Below are 25882 nucleotides of genomic sequence, written 5' to 3'. Positions count from 1 at the left end.
CAATGAATGTGTGATTTGCAACAGTGGGAAATCTCCGTCCCTACCTGCTCTACTGACACAAGTCCACTGTGTGTGTGTGTGTGTGTGTGTGTGTGTGTGTGTGTGTGTGTGTGTGTGTGTGTGTGCACTGTGGATGATTGCAGATACGTCATGTGAGTGGAGAGCAATGCTTTTTCTTGAGCAGGAGACTTCTTCTTTTTTTTTTTAACCAGAACATGTTTGTTTAAGCTTTTTCACGATGTATCGAACACACACACGCTCTGTATGTGGAGGAATATAATGAAGGCACAGTGTTTGCATGCTTCTCAGTAGCAATTAAAAGTAATGACTGTAAATGAAGTGGAAGTGCAGTACAGTTTCTTTTCTTCTTCATATTTCCACCTGCCCTTTGCTGATTAATATTACAGCACATCACCACTTATTGCTTTCAAAGACCTCGTTTCTGAATATTAGAGTGCACCTTTATCCTGCGTTAGTCCCTGTATTTATGGCATTGGTTAAAAATGAAGTAAGTTTGAGTGCAATCCACCTGCTTTATCTTTGTTGTTGGACATAAATATTAAATTTTTTATGCTGGAACAGATTTGAGTTTGACCTTTTATTGCTTTTTTAGTATGAAAATACTCTCATCTGGATCTGTTCCTGTAGGATATTGAGAAAATATTTGATTTATTTTAAAATAAAACTCATAATAATACAGTACCACTGACATAGAAGACATTGAAGTTTAAAACATAGAGTCTAAGATTGTGTCATTCATGTGTCTTTGAAGTGGGACAGTGCTTTATTGTGGTTAACACGAAAATATACCAAAGATAAGTGACATTTTTCACAATGTATCAGTGATTCATTAAAGAAAAAATCTGCTGTGTGGGATTAGTGGACCTGAATTTACTGTACGCCGATAATGGGACTGACATTTTTTTAGTTTCAACGCTGTAGTGTGTGTCTTTTCAACATCAATATATAAACAAATGTAAAATGAGTTCAGCTCCACACAACTCTCTGGTCCACAGTAAAGCACTTTGTGTGTCTGTGGAGACACACTCTGTGGAGTGATGCTTTGACATATCGAATGATGAAGGGATAATAAAGTGAGACAGAAACAGACTTTAGGTTCAGGAATTAACCCTGGTTCTGTGAAACTCGGCTGAGGTAGTGAGATACTGAAACAAATGTTGAATGAAAACATTTGGAACAAGGACCGAGAGTCAGTTTTTCAGGAAGCTCTGCAGCCTGGGCTAAGTGTGGGGTGTGGGTTATGGTGCGTTCCAGAGCCCGATAAAAATAAATGGGATGTGGGACTTATCCTACCTGAATTATACTAGCTCGTACTTTAAAGCGTTCCAGCAATTGAAATCGAATGTTAGAAAACATGGACGATTGTGGCGCTTTCGCTTTATGTTTGAAGAGACATTTTGACGGGCAGAAATTTAGTCTACTTACATACACAAGCGAGCCGTATATGTAAAAGTGATACATATCGATATGTAACGTCATGAGTATACTTTAACCGCACCATTAGTAATGCTAGTGTCAGTGTTTTGGCAACAGAAGTTACACACTGCAGCTTTAACACTTATTATGTATTTTACCTCGATTAATCGATTATTAATCGATCACTAAATTAATTGTCAACTATTTTGATAATCTCTTCATCGGTTTGAAGCTTTTTTCATGATTAAAACGAGTTAAAACTGATGGCTTCAGCTTCTTAAATGTGAATATTTTCTGGTTTCTTTCCTTCAAATTTGGTTGTGTCCATAACTCATAGATACCTAAAATATCACATAACTAACTTTTTATTGACAAATAAAACCCTGAAATGGACGTTTTCATTTGCATTTTCATCAGTACACATTTAGATCTAGAACTAAATATGTGTATACTTGTTGTACAAATTGTCAAAGTCAAACTATTACAATTATAGTGCACAACACTATGATTTCTTTTATAAATTAACTTTCATTTTTCTGTTTTGTTAGTTTACACGTGGAAAAATAAAAAAGAATTGTAATATTTTGTTTCAAGTGTAAGCAGCTTGATCTGTAATTGACATTCATCATTTTTGTGTGAGCCTTTTGTCAGCCTCAATGATAAAGAGAAAGCATGAATAAATGAGTATGAAAAATTCTTTTCAGTTTTAAAAATGTCAAATATTTAAAGAATGATTTTGTCGCTTCAATAAAAAAGACATTTTGGATCCGTCTCTCACTCTGTGTCACTGTCACGCAGGTTTCCTCCCTCATGAATGGATGAACATGTATGAGCAGCCTCTCTCTGCATTCTCTGGGACTGAGATGTCGCGACGAGATGGTTTTAGTGCTCTCCAAGATCTAAATTCTCCATAAAAGCAAACCCATAAAGAGCCACAAACACCGGCTGTGACCCAAACGGGTTCTCACTTCTGTTACGACATGCCCATTTATTTTTAGAAGGCTGAATCTTTGATGGAAATGGGGGCTACAGAAGAACTGAGTGTCTTCTCCTCTCTGCTTTTCCTTTGTCCTGATAAGAAAGAAGGCATGCAAGGAACATAAATTATCTATATGAATAATAAATAATATAGAATAGTGGCTATTGGTTTTTGCTCTGTAAAAGAACGTCAGCCAGGAGCAGTGAAGCTTCTGCTTCAACCACACATGCTTTTGATTCTGTGATCAGTTTAAAACTAATATTTGTTTTACAAATACAAATATTAAGTATAACTGTCCTTAACATAAGTGATATCAGGATTATCAGCAATCTATATCAACCAATGATTGTATCATTCTGCATAAAATGGCAAAATTGAGCCATGTTTATGGAATGTTAGTTGAATTGTGTTGTTTGTGTAACAGAAAAATGTGCATAGTTATTGCTTAATACCACATTTAATGGCTTTGCTTTACTGAACGTGTGATGTAACTTTGATCATTTTGTTATCATTCCAATAACACAGTTTAATTTTGGTTAAAAATATAATTTTAGAAGTAAAAGTGTTTGGTATTATATCTGAAACAATCTCCATGTCAGAGGAACTTTAACAATCCATTTTGTTAGTGAAGTTAAGTGTTGTTTCCGCTTGTGGTGAAAGTGTAAAGTTTCTCATTCTTGAACGTTATGTATTGAAATACACCAGAACTTAGTCCGGTTTAAATCAATACAAGGCAAAACTGACATTGGTATTCTACATTCTTTTGTAAATAATATCACTCAATTACAGCTTTGTTTTTTATGGAAGGTCTCAATTTAAACAATCAGTGTTTATATAAATGAAACGTGTGAAAATAAAGCATGTTTTTTTCAGTTGGTGTCAGTCTGGACTATGTACATGTAAATAAATAAATAGATAAATAAATAAATATTGGAATTATAAATATAAATAATAAATAGTTGCAGCATTCGTTGTAAGATGTTGGTCATTCACTGTGTCGTAGAGTCCAGGCGGTGATGTTTTCAATTTCAGCCAAATTTAGGGAACACGTGTAAGAAAGGAGTAAGAAGAAATCAGTTTCCCAGAAGGATTTGCACTTTGTACTATCAGTCATCTTGCGTCCCGTGTCTTGATGGGATGTGTGTGTGAGTTGAGACAAGACATAATACATCATGCATGCTAACTGGTGTAAGAATCTACTTCAGTGACAATCAGAGGAAACACGTCCTCTCTAAAACAGTGGCTCAGTCCACATATGTAGGTTTGCCCTCAAGAACAACCCTGCTTTTATTTTACATAAATAAATAAATTCTATTTCAGAAATATTATTATGCAAAACAGCATTCCGTACTATGTTCATGTCAGTTTCACACACGTTAAGGGGTACGGCCATAATCAGCACCTCCTGCATCGTCAAAGCTAAAATGCACGACAGTTGTGCTGCAGACACAGTATTCAGGGCTGTAGTGTTTATATGTGAGAATAACAAATATTACATTGGAAGAGAGAGTGATAACTAAGTCACTGCTGCCACATTAGTTAAAATTGCCTTCCATTTTTCATCAAGCACATACATCCATGGGTTATGGAAATAATGCTCTCTGTTGAAAGATGTCTTTGAAAATCAGATTGCTTGGCCAGAGTTATCTGTTGTATAATTCATAACAATCCTCGCAGATGATATAATAAAGGAATTCATCAGATGTTGAAGGAAATGACTCTGAGGCCGCTTCAACAACTGCAAATGCCGTTCCTTTTTTTTTTTTTTACTGTCACTGTGAAATAATGCAAGTAACTTGATGTGCGGCCTCAATTAATAAAATATGCACCATCTGCAGTTTGAGGCACACGTCTGTTTTATGTGACATGCAAAGAATCTCATACAAATGATTCAAGAACAAACCAGTGGATCATGCCGTTTCTACTGGAGCTTTCCAACAGGAACACAACTCTGTTCCTCTGCTGAGACTCAAAACCTCAAAAAACCTGGACTCCAGAGAAAGTCAAACCGCCGGAGCTCAATTTTCCCATCATAGTGCAATGAAAAAATACATCCGACTTATGTACAAACATAGAGCTGTCAGTTTGAAACCTCCATGTGTTGTGTTACGACACCAAATCTGAGCTGTGACCTTGTCTTTCTAACATGACTTTCCCTTAATTACCGACAGGATCACCGCTACAGCAGAGGCTGGTGTGTCTTAAAGACCACACGCTGTTGCCTAATCTAAATGGTGCGCCCATTGCAGCCTCAGCAATCCAAGTAATGTGTATATCACAGGATTCTCGCTGAGTTCTGAGATAACTGTTGCCTGATGACTATTGCCGTCTTCAAGAGAAGATATCCTCTTTGTCTAGCTCTGGTGAAGCAGGTCTAGAAATGTCAAACAGATGCTGTGGAGAGCCAGAACTCGATTTCCTGGCTTTGAGGAGTTGAAGTGCTTCTGTCAGTTGCGCTTCCAGGACAGACATTCGAACATTCAGGCTGTTGATGTCGTCCTTCAACTCCAGCTTCAGCTCCTGAAGTGAGGCCTGAAGTGTTTGTTCGGGGATGGGGTAGAATGTGTGCCTGGTGTCTGGGGGCTGAACGGGACTACGGTCCTGGGGCGTCAAGCGGAAGTCGCCCACTTTGTCCAGACGCAGTTCACTTTTGGTTATGCCGCTGTCACACGAGTCGGTCTTTTTTAGAGACGTCTGTGATTCGTGCGTCTTTGTTCGTTCAGGTAAAACCTCCATGGACTCAGCTTTGGATACTTTGTTCCAGTTGTCTCCTTTGGCCATAGACTCTTTGAAGCGACCCCAGCCTTTGGCCTTAACTGGTTCAGCAGGTCGACATCCTATCAGAGAAATAGAAGACGGCACCTGCAGCTTTGCCGTGTCTGATGGAGAACATTTTGGAGGTGTGGAAACTGAAAGTGTCGAGGATGAAGGTGTTGCCGGGCTTTCTGTTACTGTGACAATGCTGGTCGTTGTAATGGCTGTCTTAGCCATGGGGACGTCCACATACAAAGGGCCCTTCTCAATATCGTGCTCATCGAGCTGTGGTTTCCCGGTCGCCATACGAGCTTCCTTCTGCTGCCGAAAGCGCTGGAAGAGTTTCCGCACTGGGTGATCCGGTGGCAAGTTCAGAGGGGCTTCGTTCTTACGCCTCCGTCTCTCCTCTTCCTCGCGTTTCACATCACTGATCTTTCGGAAGACAATCTACAAGAAAATGCAAAGTTTGGAATGACTTAAACACCATTATAATGAACATGAGTGAGAGTTGAAGGATCAAAAGCAGTGTTTGAAGCAGAGAAGTGAATGTCATGCCTCCTCTCGAGATGTGTTTAGTCCAATTAAGCGAATATGTATAAAACCAGATCAAAATAAACCTGGTGTAGTTTGTGTGAGGAGGTTTCAGCAAGTGTGTGCTTTGTAAATGTCACTTTAATGAGCTGATTCCCACAACACAGAGAAACATCACACATATCATACCTCTGGCTTCAGCGCGTGAACACAAACTGCAAACTTACCAATGCAGCTGCTAACGGACCGTTGGGCTCTTTGCGATTGTAAAACATCCGACAGTGACAAAGTGATGGATAGTTCACTCTTTCTCTGTGTTGGAAACAATTCAACAAACCGTTCAAACTCAAGGTCCAATTACTGGAATTTGCTGGAGCTGTTGACAGCCCTGTCACACTTGCAAGGATGTGTGATACTTGATTGTCCAATTGAGAAGACTTAAGGGTGAAATCAACACTGCAGCTACAGCTTGTCAGAGAGGGTTAGACCATATCATCACTTTGAAACTATTGGAAAAAGTAGATGTTGAGTTTAGATTGTTTTATCAAGAAGAACTGATGCATCTTCTTTTTTTTGCGTTGGTGCTCAAGAAAGAAATCACTTCATTTGACTTATTGCTGAGAGTAAGAGGATCAATAGTATTACTGCAGTGTGTTAGCTTAGCTTAGCACAGAGACAGGAACTGTGGTAGTTTTGTAGACAACACTTTCCATCTTCATTATTTACTAATCCATATAAAAATGAACAACCACAGACAAAAATAACTCAAAAGTGTAGTTCTACATTCTGGGATTAATTTGTTACTTTCGTTAATTTATATTTACTTTATATTTCAAACATAGTAAAGGGAGTCCTCAGTGTCATTGTAGTGTATTGTCATGTAAAGAGTCTAGAATCTGAAAAACTAAATGACGCAGTGTTTGTCCTTATTGTTTTTCTTTTATCACATTCCGTCATCCACTGTTTTTCCACTTCCCAGCCATGATGCTGAAAAGCAATACACATAAAAAGCATTTATCATATAAGGTGGGACATACCATTATTCTTCTCAGTCTCATTGCACCACAGTTATTACAACTTAAGCCACTTGAAATCTGAACACATCGTGCTGGTTCGTCTCTCAAGTTGAAAACCTGAACGTGAGGCTTCATTTGTGAAGGCAGAGTTGGGCTCCTTACTCTGCCCCGATCTGAATTTCCCTGTTGTGTAACATTCACAAAGTATGGGACCCTGGTGAATAGTGAGTTTAAAGCAGCAGATGAGATCGCCTCTTCATATGCAGCAGGCAATTCAATCTCACTTGTGCTCTCCAGGGCAGACTAACCTTATGATGAATGAGGTAATGATTGGTCGCTACATCACAGCTGTTCATTTCTGAATGAAAAAATGTGAGAGTGGCTTTAATATATGGCGACTCCTTAATGCAACTATGGTTGAGGATGAAGTGGGCTGTGTGTTGTTTTGCAAACGTGAGCTCTGGCTGTAGACCCTTGTGATCAAAATCTATGTTTGTGTTGCAAATAATCCACACGTTATTTCACATTTTAATCAGCAACAGCAGTTTGGGAATGAAGACACTGGGTAGCTATGAAAATAATTTAGAGAATAATGATAGAGGGGGAGATGAAAGCAGTCCTCAGATCCTTCACTGAAAGAACTGAGACAAAATCCATTTCAAACTAAGTTTGAAGTATAAAATATATTCATTCAAGAGAAAATACTTACTTTTGAGGAAGATAAATGAGTCGGGTCATGATGCAGGAAATTATTCAAAAGGTTAAGAAGGGAAATATCTCTTCAGTGTCTTTTGAAAGTTGTGTTTAATGTCTCAAAATGTGTGATACATTTCTTTGTTTCTAATGTTTTATTTAAGCTGAAAAAAGCTCAAAATATCCTCCTCTTGCATCAGTGTTTGTGTAAGCTACACTCACCGTGTCCTGGCTGCAGCCTCCTTTTATACCACACATAAGACTTATGGTTATCAGTCTCATCCAACTCTCAGCAAGAAGGAAAACGGAGTTAATTTCCCAAAATGTCAAATTATTTCTAGAACATGACCAGCGACAGCTATTGAGCTTAAAAACAACCTAGTGTCTGTGGAAACTGTAGAAAAGAACTCTGACAAGAACAGTTCACAAACAACACAGCAATGTTGACAAGTCAACAACTGGATACAGGCTGTTCATTTTAACACCAGGCTCTTATTAAAAATAATGACTCGTCCAGAGGAAGAATATAGTGGAGCATCCAATTAATTATGATTCAAGAATCAGATATTATGATGTAGAAAAAGATGCTCTGTAATAAATCTAAATGAAGGTTAAATGTGTTTAACTATCTTTTTACTTTAATGGGCTAAGCAACGTGAAAAAGCTTTATTAAGATTATAATGTTCATATTAAAATATTCAACTTTAACTCTTTCTTTCTTAAGGGGATCTGAAGAGTCACTCACTCTTTTCCGCAGGTTGTAGGTGAGCAGCAGATTTCGGGAGAAGTGGTTGGAAAAAGCCGTGTAAAACTCCAGCACCTTCTGCAGAGCGTCGCGTTTTATCACGTGGAGATCGCAGTAAGTCAGAGCTCGGACGTTTGCGCACGCTTGAGCCAGAGTCACCTCTTTCCAGAAAACATCCCCGAATACATCACCTTTACCTGCAGACAGGGAAGACATGGTTTAGACAGGCTAATACTTCAGATATAGAAATAGTCAACTTTATTTTAAAGCTGCAGTCCGTAATTGTTGGGGATTTTTGTTGTTGTTGATATTATGAATCTGTGTCTGTTTAGTTTTTGTGAACAGAAATGATACAACCCTATATATCTATATATGTCCTTCATCTGAAATCATAATACTGTCAGACCAAAATTGGGGGAGTGTTTGTGTGTATACAGTGGCACCGCAGGGGCGGGTGGGGATAAGAAGCGATTATGCCGTCAAACTGCTGAACAGCCAGGTTTTTGAGCAGCAGTTCTCAATCATACTTAAACCCGTTTACAGGTGTCTCGCTTTAAAAGCGCCATGTTGCTGTTGCCTCCATTTGTCTTGACTAATCAATAAACTAATCACTTCCTGTGTGTAGCATGGTGGATGTTGATCTAAACATTAAACTTTAAGTACGGAGCCCCAGACATGACATGAGGGGAAAAAAAACTGATTCAAGGCCACAAAATAGGTATAACGTGCGCACGAAACACTCATTTGTGGCTATGAAATGGGTATAACGAGTTACAAAGATATTCTCAGTAGCCTGGCATCGCAAGGAATCATTATTAACTAAGTTAAATAAAGTTAGAAAGATTCCAACTTCCAACATTAAAACCAAACATCGTTGAAACACATGTCCGACATGTTTATAAAAATATGGTGAATGGTGAATATGTGTTCCCTAATCTAAAGTGTTACCAAAAAATGACATTCTATACATTATACTATAAACTGAGTGCTGTAGTATCACATACAGTACCACTGTGACTATTTGCAGTTTAACCTCTTCTTCACGGTTGCCCCCGTATCTAACTTTAACAAACACAGACATGCTGCATACCCACAGAAAGGTCAGAAACTCAGCTAAAAGCTCATATAAACCTATTCTTATGTTCACGAAACACAGTTACAATGACACTACGATGTAAATGTTCACAAAAATGATACAAAAGCATGTTTTTTCACACTGAGTGTTGTAGTACAATCCAAAGGAAACATGTGAGGTGATTTTAATGGCACTACACTTTATCATGGTGTAATCCGTGAATACTTTTTAAAGTATGTTTTCACTTTGTAGACGGTCACTGCGCTCTGACTCTCATGGAGATCAATGTATCCAGCTGTTTAAAAATGAGGTTGGAGCTTGTTTATCTACATCGCTATGATTCGAAATATGTCTCGCATGTGTTTCAACAATTTAAATGTTATTGATCCTGGAAGTTCCAATCTGTGAATATCTTTCCAACTTTACTTTAGTGTCACAGTTTCAAGTGAGGGTGCGCTCAATTTGCCCAGCTGTCCAAGTAGGAATTATACAAAACCCACAATTACTATTTTGTGTATGTTATACCTATTTTGTGGCCACACATTAGTCTGGGGCTGCGTAAAACCCCACTATACTGAGAAACACAGAGAGCGGATGTGATTAATCAGCCTTGTTTGAACTCATACTATAATTGTTTCAATGTAACACACATTTGCTTCTATTTAAAAGTTATGTACGACTGCTTTAATTCACTGTCCAAGACGTAACCTGTGAATCACTGCAGGCTCTATTAACGCTCCATCCAGATCAGTGACATCCACTGGATTCTATTACTAATCTACTAATTGATGGCAAGAGAAACCAATAGTTGGATATTGATGAACAGCCCAGATGGCATCACAGCCATTATTTACTAAAATCAATCATGTGGAAAATTAAAAACATCAAATAAGAAACAAGCTCCTGGCACCAGGAGCCTCTTGGGCCAATGGTAGCGAGGACAGGGATTTGTTTTTATCAGATCTGGATAAATAAGATCAGCTCTTGGTGCAATGAACAGCATCTGGTTTCACTCTTATCCACAGGAAATCTAATGAGTGTGCAAGTGGTGTGTTCCTGTGTCTTTCCTCAATTGTCTAGTCGAACCAACTGTTTCTTGCTGAGCAGGTAAAAATAAAAGTACAGTGTGATTTTGATGTTGTTTAAAACATGCTGCAGTCAGAAATGACCCGATGAGAGAAAAGAAATGGTGGCCAAACAGAAAAAACAAGTGCGTTTAAACTCCCTGTTAGTTTCCATAAAGCTGAGGGGAGCTGAGTTGATTACATTAGATGAGGGCAGTCATTCTCTTTAGCAGCTCTTTTGTTTCCACGTCATTTGATACATTGTTGTTATGAAAGTATTAATTATAGCCAGTTTTAATTAGAAAATCATCTTGTGTTTATTGGCCTGCAGAGGCTTTGTGCAGGAGAAGAAAGTAGGATTATTACATTATTTCTATCAATTAGTCTTAAAAGCATATACACATTTCACACTAGTTTCGAAAGCTTCTTAGGACATTATTATTATTAGTATTATTATTATTATTATTACCCTGACGAAGCTCCCGAAGCAGTTAGTGCAGAAAATAGGATGCAACCAGAGACGGCAAACTTTGTTCTTGTTTCTTCACAAGTATCAAACAGCAAAGCCGGGGGTGAGAGAAAAAGGGGAGCTGATAATCACTTTGTAGTTTAATGCTGCAACAGCTTCAGTCATGTCAGCAGCTCCCAGGTGTTGCTTGCTTAGAAAAGATGCACACATCAGAAGCGCAACTCCACGAGAGCCTTGGTCACTCACCACTGTCTTCTTTGATACATGTTTCAAGTGTTTTTAGATGCTGCGTGTGAACGGCCTGTTGAGATATTTATGTTATTCTTGTGGTGAGAAAAAAGTAAACGGCAACATTAACAAATTTGTGCCGAAGGGTTGAACCATTCAGGGTTGTTTTGATTTCTGATGGTCAGTGACGTGGACCAAGATATTTAAACCATTCACTGGCCTGGTCATGAATTACTAGAGGAGAGATGACCATAGAATTTGTCCTGAAATCTAATTCCATGCCTTTAGTGTTTGACAAGATGAAGGAGCTTCGCTGCTGCTGCTGAGGTTAGTTTACTCTGATACTTTCTGTCCAGATCTAATTATCCTCAGGTCTATGTGGGTCAGGTCTCAAATTAATTTATGCACATTGGGTCTGGGTGTTTTTCCTCATGGTGTTGATATAAGGGCTAGAGATTCTTTTTGCAATAAGCTTCAAAAATAATGTCAGGTTTATACACAATCTAAACGTATAAATATTCAAACCCATCCACATCCTCTATTCTAAAAACAAAATTATCAAATTAATAATGTAACTCTTTTCCTCGGAGAGATGTCCCAATATCAGGTTGAAAACATAAAGTCATTGTATAACCCACTTAAAAAACAGAGTGCGAGATGTGGAAGGTTTGTTGAAGCAGAAGTCTGGAATGTGTTAATTATAATAGATTTTTTTATTTGTCACCAGTTGGGCCTGTGATGAATCAGACTGATTTAGTTTAATGTGTTTAGTTTTAAGTGTTCGAGAAAAAGTTAACAAAGTTTACTGTAGTTGAGGGCTAACCAAACAAAAGTGTGTAATGATGTGTAACAGGGCTGTGTGCAGTTCCACCACAGTGCAATGTTTTAAGGGGCTCGTGTGCAATTATGCAACAATATGCTTTATATTTTCTATAACATGTACTACAATTGACCTGTCTTTAACATTATCACTTTACTATCATCCAATGTCAATGGCACTTTATTAATAGATGTGTATGTACTGTATATGTGTATATGTGTGTAAGAGTATATGTAACTTTTGTATTTCTGTGAGCGCCTATGTTTTTGTTTCCCTGAATGTATTTTCATTTTTATATCTTATAACATCAACCAAGGGATTACAAGTGGAAATTAGCCTCGGGCTATAACCTGGCATGTTTACATGTTATATTTTTTCTAATATATTTTCAACAACAACAAAAAAATGTCACTGTTTTGTGATGTTTTTTATTTATTTTGATGTTGGGTTTTGTGTGTATTTTTAAAGACATATTTAAACATCAACACTAAAAAATATCTTCTAGCCTATTGTTGTGTCATGTGATATGGTTCCATGATGCAAAATGTAATCAGGGCTTTTGAGGTGCACGTTTATATCTACAAAGCCTGTGTTTTCTAACTGCAAATGCAGGACATTTGGTACATCTGAATTTTGTACTGGTGCACAATGATGGTGAGACATGATTCTTATTAAAACAAATAAGAAAACATGTTTCCATTTTGTACTTCACTAATGTTAATGTGTATAATGCAAACAACTTTGTTCTACCTATACCCCCAACCCCCTTTTCCCATAATCTATGGAAGAAGGTTACACACTACGATGTGTTTTTGAATAAAGCTGCAATTAGTAAAAACACTGAGTATTGACAGTAAACATTTCACACAGAGTTGATCCTCTCTTTGTTTGTTCAGGCTCAGGTTTTGACCACCACCACAGCCACTTAATTACTTTATAAAACTAACAATTGATACAGTTTTCAAATAAAGAATCATACAATATAAATAGAATAGATTCTGTAAACATGATAAACATCTTTCATCATCACATTTAGACAAAGCAACACAAAAACTGATTGTAAAGGTGGGAAAAAACTGAGTAAGATAAGCAGTGGTAAAACAGAATTTAATTTATATTAATCTAAATCACCTTCTGTAAACTAACTGCATTACCACAGTCTTTCTTGTCCTGTCTATGCACCAACTTCTGGTTAGAAACAATCTGCATTTTGCTGTCTTTGTACTTGGACTCTGCACAATGACAATAAAGATGACTCTAATCTAATCTCACAACAGAAGGTGTGTTGAACTTACGAAAACATGCAAAATTCAAATTCAATTGCGCAGTCATTCTGAAGGAGAGCTGTAGTTTGAAAAGGCCAGGCGACCAGACCAGTGAGGATCCTGCATCTGTGACAAACTCTTTTACAAGCCCTCGGTTTATGACTCAGCTGAAATTAACCTCCACACACGCAGCTCAGCTTTCACTGCAGTCAGACAGAGTTTGTGAAATGCTGCTGTACAGGAGGGGCAAAAAGGAGGATTTACTCACTCTGATATTTACTCTGACTTTGATGCAACAAAACATTGCAGGGCGCCACTTTTCAGTAACTCAGACTGCTAATTTTTGATATTCTAAATTAAATATTTGAAAGCCTTTTGGTGAAAGATTAAATTGTTCTCAAAATGATCAACAATTTGTGAGAACTCACTGCAGTGTAGGCTGCACCCTGTAATAATTCCCTGTTGTTTCAAACGCAAATAAATATTTTTCCATGCATCTTCATTGTCTGCACATTGTCAGTGTGTCAATAAAGTATCATTATTTGATTTCTCTTATGTGCTAAGTTTCTGTTACGATTCTATTTCAGCCAATTATTTTGCATAATTTCTGAGTATTTCAAAATAAAGCGTCTGTCTGACGGTCCCTGATTTCTTAATAAAATATTAGAATGTCCATTAAACCACTGCAAAGGTGCAGTAAGCTCTTCATACTTTATGGATTATATTTCAAAGCATTGAACTCACCTAAAATGGCCACTACCTCGTCGTCCTGGATGACCTCCAGTGACCCGGACACCACAAAACAGAGGCTGTCCACACTTTCACCAGCGTGGTAGATCAGGTCACCGGGAGCACAGTGGATGGCCTGAAACTCCATGGCCAGGGCTCGGAGACACCCGTCACTGGCCAGCCGGAAAGCTGGGTGCTCTTTAAAAACCTTCCGGTTGAGATGGACGCAAATGTCCGCTCTCATGTCCTTTGGACAAATCTGCAAAACCTGGAAACAAAGAGAAGAGCCATGGATCCAACAAAATAATGAATTATGTTGTGTTTAGTTTTGTGTTTTAAAAGGTCACTCTCTATTAGGTTTGGCAGACACCGATTCACGTGTTGCTACGGTTTCTGACCGAGGTTGATGTATTACAGATTTACTTGAGTCAAATACAACAGTATTTGCCGTGAATTACCTTTCTGATCTGAAAGTTATTCCATATTTCTCGTGATAACGTGACGGAAAAAAAACCTCAAAACCCAAGGCGGCTGCTGCCACAATTTAAATTGATCTCTGTGGGGAAGCAGTATAACATCATTTCTTTCTCATTTTGCCTTGTTTACAGCTGTGCACAGAAAGGAGGCTGCAGAGAAATATAGCCTGCAGCTTACTGCTGAATTAAAGTCCAATATTCATTCTCTTTTGGTTTCCTACCAATTTTAGCTGCTGAACACCACGTTCCCCAGCCAATCACTAACGTGTTCTGTCTGCTGCTTAGTGCTGAGCAGGTTGTCCTCGGTGGGGAAAGTTAAGGGGTTTTAGAGTAAATTCTTGGCCTTCCATTAAATCTGCATCACCTCTGATTTTAAATGTTTGCAAAAACTCCACGTGTGAAGTTTTATGCAGCTCAAAATGTGATATTTGTCTCAATTTACATTGGATTATTTTCAATTGGCAGAAATTGAAGACAAATAATTTATGTAGACTTTCATATTTACTATTCTGAATCACAAACTAAACATCCTCTGAGTTTTGATGCTAACTGAAGGCTAGTTTCTCCAACACACTTGGAAGGGAACAGTTATATGTGCTTTCTGCATCATCAGTGGATGTTCAAGCCTCTGTTTAACCCTTCTGTCGCCGACGGGATTTGTCATGCGTACTTCTCATTACCGTAACTCCTAGTCCGTTTGTAATTATATAGACAATTCAAAAACTATGGACTGGAGATCTGTCCAGGGTGTCAGCCGAGACGGCACAGAACCCCCGCAACCCCAATGCGGAGGATAAAGCTGTAGAAGATGGATAGACAGATCCCGGAAAGCAGAGAAATAGAGCTTTGCGCCCATATACTTGTCATTATATGGTAGCCCTCAGGACTTCCACAGAACGACTGTCCAATCACTAGATTCACCAGCACAGAAGAACTCACTCATTGAACATTTTTGACAATACTACAGCCATAAAATCTAAATAATTCCAGTGCCTGGATATCATGATGGTCATAAGAGCTTTGATGAGCTCAAAACCACAGAGATGCACTCTAAACTCCAATTAAAAATTTGAACTTGTTTTTATACATTTCTGTTGTTTTGTTTCTGTCAAGAACAAACATGTTTTGTTTTTTTTTCCACAGAAAACACATTTGGAGCTTCACACTTTTTAATTAGCTTTGGAAATATGTCACTATGTCCAATTATTCTTCAGATGGACTGTATACGTCCTTCCATGTGTGTGACATACAATGTGTTTCACAGCTGATGTTCACATGAAGGTCGTGTGGAAGCTGCTGCCCGGTCAAAGTCCACCTGTGTCTCTGTTGAGTGTCACTGAGAGGCAGCATGTTGTTCAAGAATGTCTCATCCACAGGACGCCAAAGCCATCGCATGGACTCTTTGAAGATTAATGTCAAGAAGAGGGATTATGTGCAATTTTTAGGCTCTTTGCTGTGACCTGAAGCCAGACACATAAATGATACAAGGATGTAGTGTGCGCTGCGTGACGAGGACACAAAAACTGTGTCACTGTTTTGGTTTGATTACAGATAAACAATTATTGCAGGTTAAAACATTAACAGGAGTAATTCTACTTCAAAGGGAAATTATAATTTTTTACGGGTTTAGATAAAAAGGGACGCAGTGACACAAATACTTTCTGGCTCTAAATCAATGCGGGAGCCACCAGCAAAGTTTTTTTTTTCTGCTTTCAGCTTTAAAATATTTCATTTTCACACAAATAAATCATTTCAGCCTCATCGGAATTAAACAGGAAGAAAATCATAATGAAAACTCTTATAGCATGTTTTACATAATAGCTTTATATGTAAAACCCTGGATATAAAAAAAATTTGTTTTCTTGGTTTTCAAGTCAAACCACTTTCATTCTTGTCAAGTGAAAAACATTGCAGCAGATGGTTAGCCTGGTTTGTTTAGGGTAAAATTTGGACACGGGGGAAACGGTGTGGCCCTGTCCAAAGGTAATATGAATAATAAAAGTAATCATAATAATTCCTTGAATAACAATAGGATCCTCACACCCTTGTGCGCTAGGTCCCTAGCAGCACTCATTAATTATCATAGTTGCTTGGTTTAATTCATACAAATACCAAAGAGTGAAAAACAAAAGCTTGTGTATGGGGTCAAGAGGTTTTTGTACAAGACTTTATTTAAATTTGATTAACTCATGTGGATACCAGCCACTTAACAGAGTGTGTGTGTGTGTGTGCGTGTGTTTCAGTAATTGCAGTGAATTTCCAACACATAACACCCTAAAGGAGGATGATTTCCACCGGGCGTGTCACTGCCGCAAAACGTAAGTGCCGCGTTCACAGGAGCTGATCGCTGCCACTCTAATCAATGTGAGCACAAAAAACAAGCGGTCCAACCATTAACCGTTAAAGGCGATAAAGTTGAACGTACCTTTTCCGTGTCTATTCCCCGCGACATGGACCAGGTGGAAGCGATGTAGTCCATCACTCTTTCACTCAGGCCCTTGGGCACCTGGTAAAGCTTGAGGAAGTCCCGGACACTGTTGAGCATCTCATGGTAACGATTTGTGTTGGCGTACATCTGCTGGAAGATGGTGGTCACGTTACCAAAGATGGTGGCATAAAGCAGAGCTGTGGAAAGGACAAAAACAAACAAGATTTACATTGAAAACTGATATGACGTACTGTATGTAGATCTCGGTTGTTTTTCTAGCTGCTTAAATGGGGACTTTACCTTGTGAGGAAAGAAACATTTTGTGGTTTAAAATGATGCCGTTTGTTTTTGGGATTTCAATTTAAAATTAAACACGAACGCGGTTAAATTTGTTTGTACTCATCAGGACTTTCAAGGACATAAAAAACGGGCACAAAAAACATGAAAAGACTAATATTGTGCTAAGTGCTTTATTCAGTCACATGGGAAATAAACGGTTACTGCTACTAAAATATATAATTACAACTTTTTGCATGTTTGTGTCAGAATCCAATTCCATACAGTTATATTGTGCTTTACACACATTTTCCTTTGATAGAAGAATTAGAGAAAAGGAAAAGGATCCAGCAGTCTATCTCTGACATGGATGGGTAGTTGAACCAGTGAAACAGCTGGCATGTGTGTGGATCAAAGCCATCAGATGTCTACTCTGTATGAGTAGCGTTCTCTTGGCAATAGAGCCCTAATTAGCCCTGCTAGAATGGATGGAGAGGAAACGCGGCAGCCACACATTTCAATTATACTCAGATGATGACAGTAACCTGTGCATGCAGTTGTGTGCGTGTGTGTGTGTGTGTGTGTGTGTGTATGTGTGTTTGTTTATTTGACAGTGCACAATCTTGAATCAAAGTGTTGAAAAACTGCATTGGGAATAATGCTAATTAAAAAGAGCTCAGAATTCCCTCAAGGACGAGGATAAGCCCAACTTTCATCACCACTGCTCACTTGTATGAAAACGTTGTCAAGCATAGTGGCACAGAATGAGTTCCTCCATCACCTGTTTGTTGCAGCTTTGCACATTTGAAGGCATCAAAATCAGCGAGTCGACACATCAAGGAAGCTTTTTAAAGAGGCCTGAGCCTATTAAATCTTAAATGATTCCACAGTTGCCTCCTTTTGAAGTTGCCAAAGTTTTGGGATGACTAAGAGTATTTCAAACCCGAGTACAGATGGTGACTGTCACCTCTCTGATGAGCAGAAAAATGCTGCAACCGAGGAAACTCAATCACTCTCTGGGGAATGAAGCGTCACCTAAGTCCCCCAATATTCCTATTTAGTTGCTGATGTGCACAACTTTGTAGCAGCATTGCTTAGCATCCAACAGCTGGCTTGTTTGAAAGTAGTTAAAAGACAGTTGTCAGGAAACTCAAGCCCCAGGCCAACAGTTGCTATAGAAACAGGACATACTGTACGTATAGTGCCCCCCTTCTCTTCCCCATGCCAACCCCCGAATCCCTCGTCACACTGTGATCTTCTACTGCCAGCACCGATCCAGTGCTGATGGTAAAAATAGAACAGTTTCAGGGCATCAATATTTCATAGAGAACAACCATGGACTACAGTAGATTTCATCAACAACTGAATTCTCCCGAGGCTGTTTTAAGATATTTACCCTTTTGGATGATTTGTATCTCACAATAACAGATTTTAAGCAGACCGAGGTGTGCAGATGACTTTTTGCCAGCTTCCTTGAGATCGTATTCATAAAGCTAAACTGCCAAAAAGGTAGCGGGGATGGGGGGAGAGGGGGTGGTAATCATCCTCTTGATGCAGGGTTGAGATTGTGGACGAAATAAAAGTACAAGGCAGGTGAGGAGTGATTGCAGAGGGAGCACTGTGCTAAATTGATCTGGCAGTGTCAGTTATTGCTCCGAGGTGTTGCTCTCTGTGTGCAGTCACACATAATGGCACCATGCTGTACACTCCATTATGACACGCAAGATACTGTATAAATGTTTAATACTGAGATGTGGGATGAGGAGCGTGCTGTGAAAAATCTGCCTCCTTCAAAATAAAATAGATGTTTTCCTGTTTATGTCGACAGCAAAACTGACAATTCCGTCGCATTCACAGACAATATTTACACTGTTAGTCATTTTTTTGATAATATTTTTTTTTTTCAGATTTTTATGTTTTCTGTGGATTTATGACTCATGTGTTTCAGTGCCAGAACGAGTCACAAACGCTCGCTCTGAAGTACTTCGCAAACACTAGACACTTGCGTGAGTGACGCATCTCAATTATTCAGCACAAAATCCCACAGCAGACAGACACACTGGTGACAATAACAGCTTCTACTGTACTCTGTCACTGTATTTAAAGAGAGATGACAATGTGCTGAAAAAGCTGTAAAATATACAAATAAGAGTTCTCTAATACTAACAGGGAACGACTTTGTGCTTTACCCACCAAGCTGTTGGTGATGCCTGACATCTGCTTTGCCATGTAAAACAAAACTACAATAAACCAACAACAGCAGGTACAATTTGGAGAACTTCAAAACTGAAGTAGAAACAAATGCACTTTCAGGCCAGCTGGAGTACAGACACAGCCAGCTTTAGCTGAAGCCAATTTGTCCTGACCTGTTTACTGGCATTAAAAAAAAACTATTGATGTTCCAATTAGTAGCTAAATGGGTAATGGTGGAAAACTACAATAACTAAGAGGAGTAACCAAGCTTTCACTGCTGCCATCACTTAAAATGTCATATTTTTTAGATGACGTGAAATACATCATACGGAACATACGGCATATAGCGAGCAATTTTGCTGTTCCAGATCCCTGAGACTAAATGTTTTGTGCCTTTGTAGAACCACTGAGATGTCAAAGTTGTAATGCACAGGTGAGAAATGGGAAACAGGCATTCATTAAATGTAAAATAAAGGGAAACATTTGGAATTCTTGTTGTTTAAAGGTTATTATGCTATTATTTTACTGGTCCGGACCACACAAATTGCACTGCATGTGGCCCCTGAACTGAAATGAGTTTGATACCCCTGATATACATATTAGTACCTGATTTTCAAATGATGTAAAAGATGATGTAATAGCAATTAGATTATAGCTTTGTTAAAGACACAGAGGCCAGACAAAGATGTTCTCTTCTTCGTGTGTAACGTTTAAACAATAAACCGATGTCCATTACACTCAGTACACTGACAAATGAGTTCACACAACGCTGATTAAATCAGCTCCACACGACTCTCTCTGTTTCTCAGTGCTGCAGTTTTAGATCTCGTGTTGCCCAGCAACACTTCCACGCTGCACACAGGAAGTGATTAGCTGTACGACAACACAGACAACATTGCTCTAGTAAAGCCGGACGACTGCAAAAAGGTTGGAGTGTCACGGAAGACACAAAGAAGCGTCCATGGAAAGTTTCAAAAGAGAATTCTACTGCTCCAAAGACCAATCAGTTTGACAGGATGAATGCTTCCTGTCGCTGCCTGCACTGCACTACAGCTGCTGCTGCCGTCTCCACAGAAAGGCTTCCTCACTCAGGTCTGATAGTTTTGCTTTTGGATTAACGACACAGCATACAAATAATGCTATATGGTTTCTGTTCATGAAGACTATACCAAGGCGGAATAATAACATCGACAACAAAATCACAAAGTTACAACTGCAGCTTTAAAGGGGAAATAAGTAGTTTATAGTGCCATCTAGAGGAGAGGCTGAAATTTACAACAAAGACCTGCTGCTCTGCTCACCCCCTCCCTTCCCTGAGCGCTACGGTATCCTCAGCTGGTCAAATGTCGTCCTCGTCGTCTTTCTCCGTGTCAGCAGATGAGGTTCGTGAGGTGAGGGAGAGGGCGGAGCTACCGCGGCCGTAGCAGACGAAGCGGAGAGAGAGGAGGCGGGACTTCTGCTACAAGTAAAGAGACGCTTGATTTGTTCTCTCGCATTTGTCCTTACAGGCTCCGGTAGAAACATGGCGTCTCGCTGCTAACAGTGGCTATGCAACCACGGTCCGCGGTCATGTCATTTAACATGACTTTTTGAAACACTACGAAAATGAAACAAAAACTATTATACAGCGACTAGACAATGCAGGAGCACATAATATGTATAAAAAAGTGGATTTTGGGTTATATAAACCCATAAATACTACATATTGTACCTTTAAATTCACAACATGTTAGTATATGTTACGTTTTCTCTCTCACATTTGATGTCATTTACATGAGAACACACACATTATTGTGTTCATGATAAAAAAAAATGCAGCCTGAAGTTCTGCTACTATTCTTTATTCAGCCTAAGCAGATTATCCTAGGTGGGTCACAAGTTCTGCTCAGCCAATCATCATTGTGTATTTTTACCGGAACTTCAATGGCTCCGTAATTCATTTACTCACCTCCTGCAGTGGACTGTGGTTTTAAAGAGCACAAATCAACTTCTCATGTGTCGTGAATTTGCAGCATTAGAGAGAAGCAAAAGCCTCCATCACTCACATCCGATCATCATCATGGCCACGGCAAAGATTTTCTCCCCGTCTGTCGTCGGAGCGATGTTACCGAAGCCGATACTCGTCAGGCTGGTCATGGTGAAGTACAGGGAGGTGATGTAGACGGACTCCTTGTTCGGACCACCCTCCCACTTCCCGGAGCCGCTGGCGTTGAAGCGGTACGGCGTGCCGACTGTCTCGGCCAGCTGGTAGAGCCAGCTGTCACTGCGCACGATGTTGGTCTCTTCATCGATAACTTCATAGTCGCCGATGCTGTACCTGCAGGGTGCATAAGTACAGGTTAGACAGTAGTTTACTTTATTTATTTCATTCGTTCGTTCACTGACAAAAGGAAAGAACAATTTAAAATGACACAAAATGTCCAGGGGGCCCACGGTTGGTGTAGTGGTTAGCACTCTTGCCTTTGCAGCAAGAAGACCCTGGGTTCGAGCCCCGTTTGGAACAACTTCGGAACAAGGGCCTTTCTGCAAGGAGTTTGCATGTTCTCCCCGTGTGTGCGTGGGTTTCCTCGTGGGTTCCTTCCACAGTCCAAAAACATGTGATATGGGGATTAGGTGAATTGGTCACTTTAAATTGACCATAGGTGTGAGAGTGTGAGTGAATGGTTGTTTGTCTCTATGTGGCCCTGTGATGGACTGGCGAACTGTCCAGGGTGTACCCCGCCTATCGCCCAATGTCTGCTGAGATAGGCACAGCACCCCCCGTGACCCTCTGGCGGAGGATAAAGCGGTAGATAATGGATGGATGGATGGACAAAATGTCCATATTCTGAATGTAAGGGTTAATCTTATTAAATCTGCCCCTTTGTCGCAATAAATAATTTACAAAAAACATCATATAGCTAACAAAAAGAAAACGACAAAAAACCCCACAAACAAGCAAACAAAAAAGAAAACACTAACACAGACTTAGTTACCAACTTGAAAGTCTTTAGACCTGAATCTCATTTTCTCCGTTCCTTTTAAATTACTCTGAACATCATTTGTAAAATACTGTGATCTACTAACTCAGGACAGTACAAGACAGTATATTTCACACTCACCGACCAAAGGATTAAACTTCTGTGAAAGTGCAAGTTTAAATCAAGACCGAGAGCCTTCCAACAATGTATACTACACCCTATTGAGCTGGTTATTTATGAAACCTCTGAGTTAATATAAATCTAGTGAATCTGTTGAAGCAGCAAAAACTTGGTTCTGCTCATGTTGAAGTGGTGAATATATTCTTACATCTGCTGAGTGCTTGGACACCTGCTCCTGATCAAACGATTTCTCAGCAGAAAGCTGAGAAATTCTTCTTTTTTTTTTTCCCATCACAATTTGTCTTCAATAATTCTAGATGCCCGAGTAGGTAAAACTTGTCAGCGTTTTACAGGGAAAAGGAAAAGAAAATCCAAATGTTAGCAGAATGTTGTAAAAAAGGATTCAGATTTGACTTTTTATTATTCCGATGGTTTCAGGATTCAACGATTCCTCCTGTTATTTGCAGTGTAAACAGTGGCAGTGACAGGGAGACAGCGAGGCTGCTGCTGCTATGAGCACGGCGCGGCTATTTACTGCTCTTGTCTGACTTGATGATGGTTCAACTTTTCTCAGCACCACGACGCGACTCAGCATGTGACCATGGCAACCACAGAAAGCACACACCGAGAGGAAAGACACAGGAGATGTTTTTACTGGTGCGCAAGTGTGGTTTTGGAGCAAAACTGGCTTTATTCATTCATTTGATTCAAGTGTCTGATGGGCCGGACCTCACAGGAAGCTGTAACTGACGTCAAAAACACCCACTGATCTGGTTTGTTACGGCTCAAAAGACATCTTGTAGTCCTATTAAGGATGAGTTGTTGCCTGTGTTTGTTGGTGGTTATTTAGTACAGCTGAAATTATGTCAGTATATTAACATGAAAGGACACCAGCAAAGGCTCATTATCAGCTATCAAACGCGTTGTTCGCATTTTAATGAATGCACAACACTGAAGTGCCATGATGGAATCTGCAAAACACTGCGTGCGTTGTTACACACGTTCTCATAAACATAATAAACCAAACAAAACACATGATGGAAACGTAATGCTTCCACCACACACTTCCCCCTGTAGAGGAGCTGATCTGATTAGACTTTGGAGGCCCATGCACCATAAATTTGCATATTAATGAGGAAAAACTAATTCTCTTGAAACCACTATAACTCTTTCAGGCTTTATGGTATAAAAATATACAGATTTGATGCTTGAAGTCAAAGTTTGCTGACAAGAAATTCACTTCCACATTATTTAACTTTAAGATGAATGTATCCCTGTAATAGCATAATGCTTTCCTCATTTACATGCAGGAAAGGAAAATCAAACATCAGTTGTAATCCATCCATCTTCTACCACTTTACCCTCAACATGAGGGATCCCAGCTGACATAGGGCGACAGGCAGGGTACACCATGGACAGATCTCCAGTCCATCACAGGGAAACATAGAGACAATAACCATTCACTCTCACACCTACGTCCAATTTAGAGTGTCCAATTTACCTAATCCCCATATTGCATGTTTTTGGATTGTGGGAGGAAACCAGAGAACCCAGAGAAAACGCATGCACACACAGGGAGAACGTGCAAACTCCATGTAATAAGGTCCTCGTTTCGATTGGGCCATGAACCTGGGTCTTCTTGCTGCAAAGGCAAGAGTGCTAACAACTACACCAACCATGTGGCCGCTCAGTTGTAATGTTTGATGTAATTTGCTTATGACAGTTCAGAGTAAAAGAAAATCTTGAATGGGAAACATATTCTGTCTTTATCCTCTTGCAGCGTCTCCCTTTAGGGGTCTCCACAGCAGATCAACTGCCTCCATCTTGTCCTCTCTCTCGTGTCCTCAACTGTCCTCATGTCCTCCTTTACAACACCCATGAACCGTATGTGTGGTCTTCCTCTTTTCCTCTTGCCTGGCAACTACATCTTCAACATCCTTTTGTCCAATATAATCCCTATTCCTCCTCTGCACGTGACCGAACCATCTCAACCTTGCCTCTCTTACTTTATTTCCAAACCGATCGACCTGAGCTGTCCCTCAAATTATGTTCACTTCTAATCCTGTCCATCTTGGTCCCTCCCAATGAAAATCTCTGCCACCTCCAGCTTCACCTCCTGTCTTTTAGCCAGTGCCACTGTCGCCAAGCCATACATCACAGCAGGTCTCACTTCTGCCTTATAGACCTTCCCTTTCACTTTTGCTGCTATATATTCTGTACAAAGTAAAATCAATACTTAGACTACAGGGGGTGTCCCCTTAGAAAGTGAAAGTAATAATGGATTTATAAATGATAAATGTCATGAACATACCAAATGCAGGCAAGCCAATGTGCAGCCAGTCCAAAAACACACACCAGCAGGACCAGCACAGCCGCCCCGTACTCGATGTAGTGATCCAGTTTACGGGCGACCCGACCCAGACGGAGAAGCCGCACCACCTTCAATGAGCTGAAGAGACTGCTGATCCCCTACGACAGAGAGGGTAGAGACAGACAGTACAAGACAACATCAGAGGCGACATTTATACAGCACGATTGTGCTACTTTTTGTTTTACGTTGTTATATATTTCTATCTACCTTTCTGTGTCGTTTTTACTTTGATAATTCTTGATGTTTTTCTCTCTGTTTACTCATTTGTAACGCTTCTAAATATTTAAGCAAACTGCATGAAGGTGATACCTGAATTTCACACATACACAAATCTATGGCACATTTACAGCATTGCAAAATGGTTGATACACTAGTGCATGGACCTTGTTAAGTGCTACAGTTGGTGTGATATAAAGATATAATAGTAAACACACAAACATGTTTAATAGTGTTAAAAATACACCAGTGGATTCCCATGCAATGTGATGAAATTTTACAACTTCTCTTTGTTACATAACTAGCAGCTCAGTGTCTGCTCAGCTTAACTGTGCATTCAAACACCCACTCAGTGATCAAGCAGACAACTGCAGTCCCATCAGTCTGCTGGTATTCTGCTTGTGTGCGTGAGAGAGAGAGAGAGAAAGATATTGATTTTGCTAATGTGCTGCGGTCTGCAATGCGAGTCGACCTACAACTGCAGCGCCTGGTGTCACTTGATCTGGTCTGGCTCCCTTTCGGACACCTCTGCTTCTCTAAAACCACTTTACTGACCTGAGCTCTGACACAATTCAATTACAACTGCAGTGGAGCTTTCCAGCCCTTGCTCCAACCCCACTGAAACACACGCTGAAAGAAAGGGTTACAGAGAATAACTTAAAAGACATTTTGGGAATGTGGCCAAAAAAATGAGCAGGACATAATATTTTCCAATCAGCCTATATTGATTATTATTGCAATAAAAGTCAGATGAGTAAATATTGATTTTTTCTTCCTCCTGGGTGAAGAATCCAGTTACTTGAAGATATAAACTTAATGAGAATGAAGATACAGGCAAGAGAAAATATGGGATAAAACATTCAAAGCACAATATATAAATATATCAATGCATATTAAACCTTGTAATATTGTAAGTGAACAAAGTTGTGTTTCTGATAATTGTAAACGTTTATTTTGTCCCGTCCATGTCGGGGCTATAGCATTCATTTCAAGTTCAAACACTTGATTTCATCAACTGACACAAATATAACTCATTA

The 25882-nt window shown here is 39.5% G+C and overlaps 1 protein-coding gene across 2 annotated transcripts in view; it reads right to left on the bottom strand.

The window, feature by feature from the left end:
* Positions 1-4747: 4747 nt before the first annotated feature.
* kcnh1a (potassium voltage-gated channel, subfamily H (eag-related), member 1a) overlaps positions 4748-25882 on the bottom strand; it is a gene marked incomplete at both ends in the record, with an annotated part of 50618 nt that continues 29483 nt past the window's right edge. For both annotated transcript variants that reach the window (XM_083898180.1, XM_083898181.1), the window contains 6 exons: positions 4748-5617; positions 8156-8352; positions 13821-14073; positions 16707-16906; positions 21224-21495; positions 24570-24727. In XM_083898180.1, the coding sequence (XP_083754306.1) occupies positions 4748-5617; positions 8156-8352; positions 13821-14073; positions 16707-16906; positions 21224-21495; positions 24570-24727 (1950 nt within the window). The remainder of the gene's footprint in view (positions 5618-8155; positions 8353-13820; positions 14074-16706; positions 16907-21223; positions 21496-24569; positions 24728-25882) is intronic.

Source organism: Microchirus variegatus (genome assembly GCF_963457635.1).
Source record: "Microchirus variegatus genome assembly, chromosome: 11".
Taxonomy (NCBI): domain Eukaryota; kingdom Metazoa; phylum Chordata; class Actinopteri; order Pleuronectiformes; family Soleidae; genus Microchirus; species Microchirus variegatus.
This window is presented reverse-complemented; position numbering and strand designations above follow the sequence as displayed.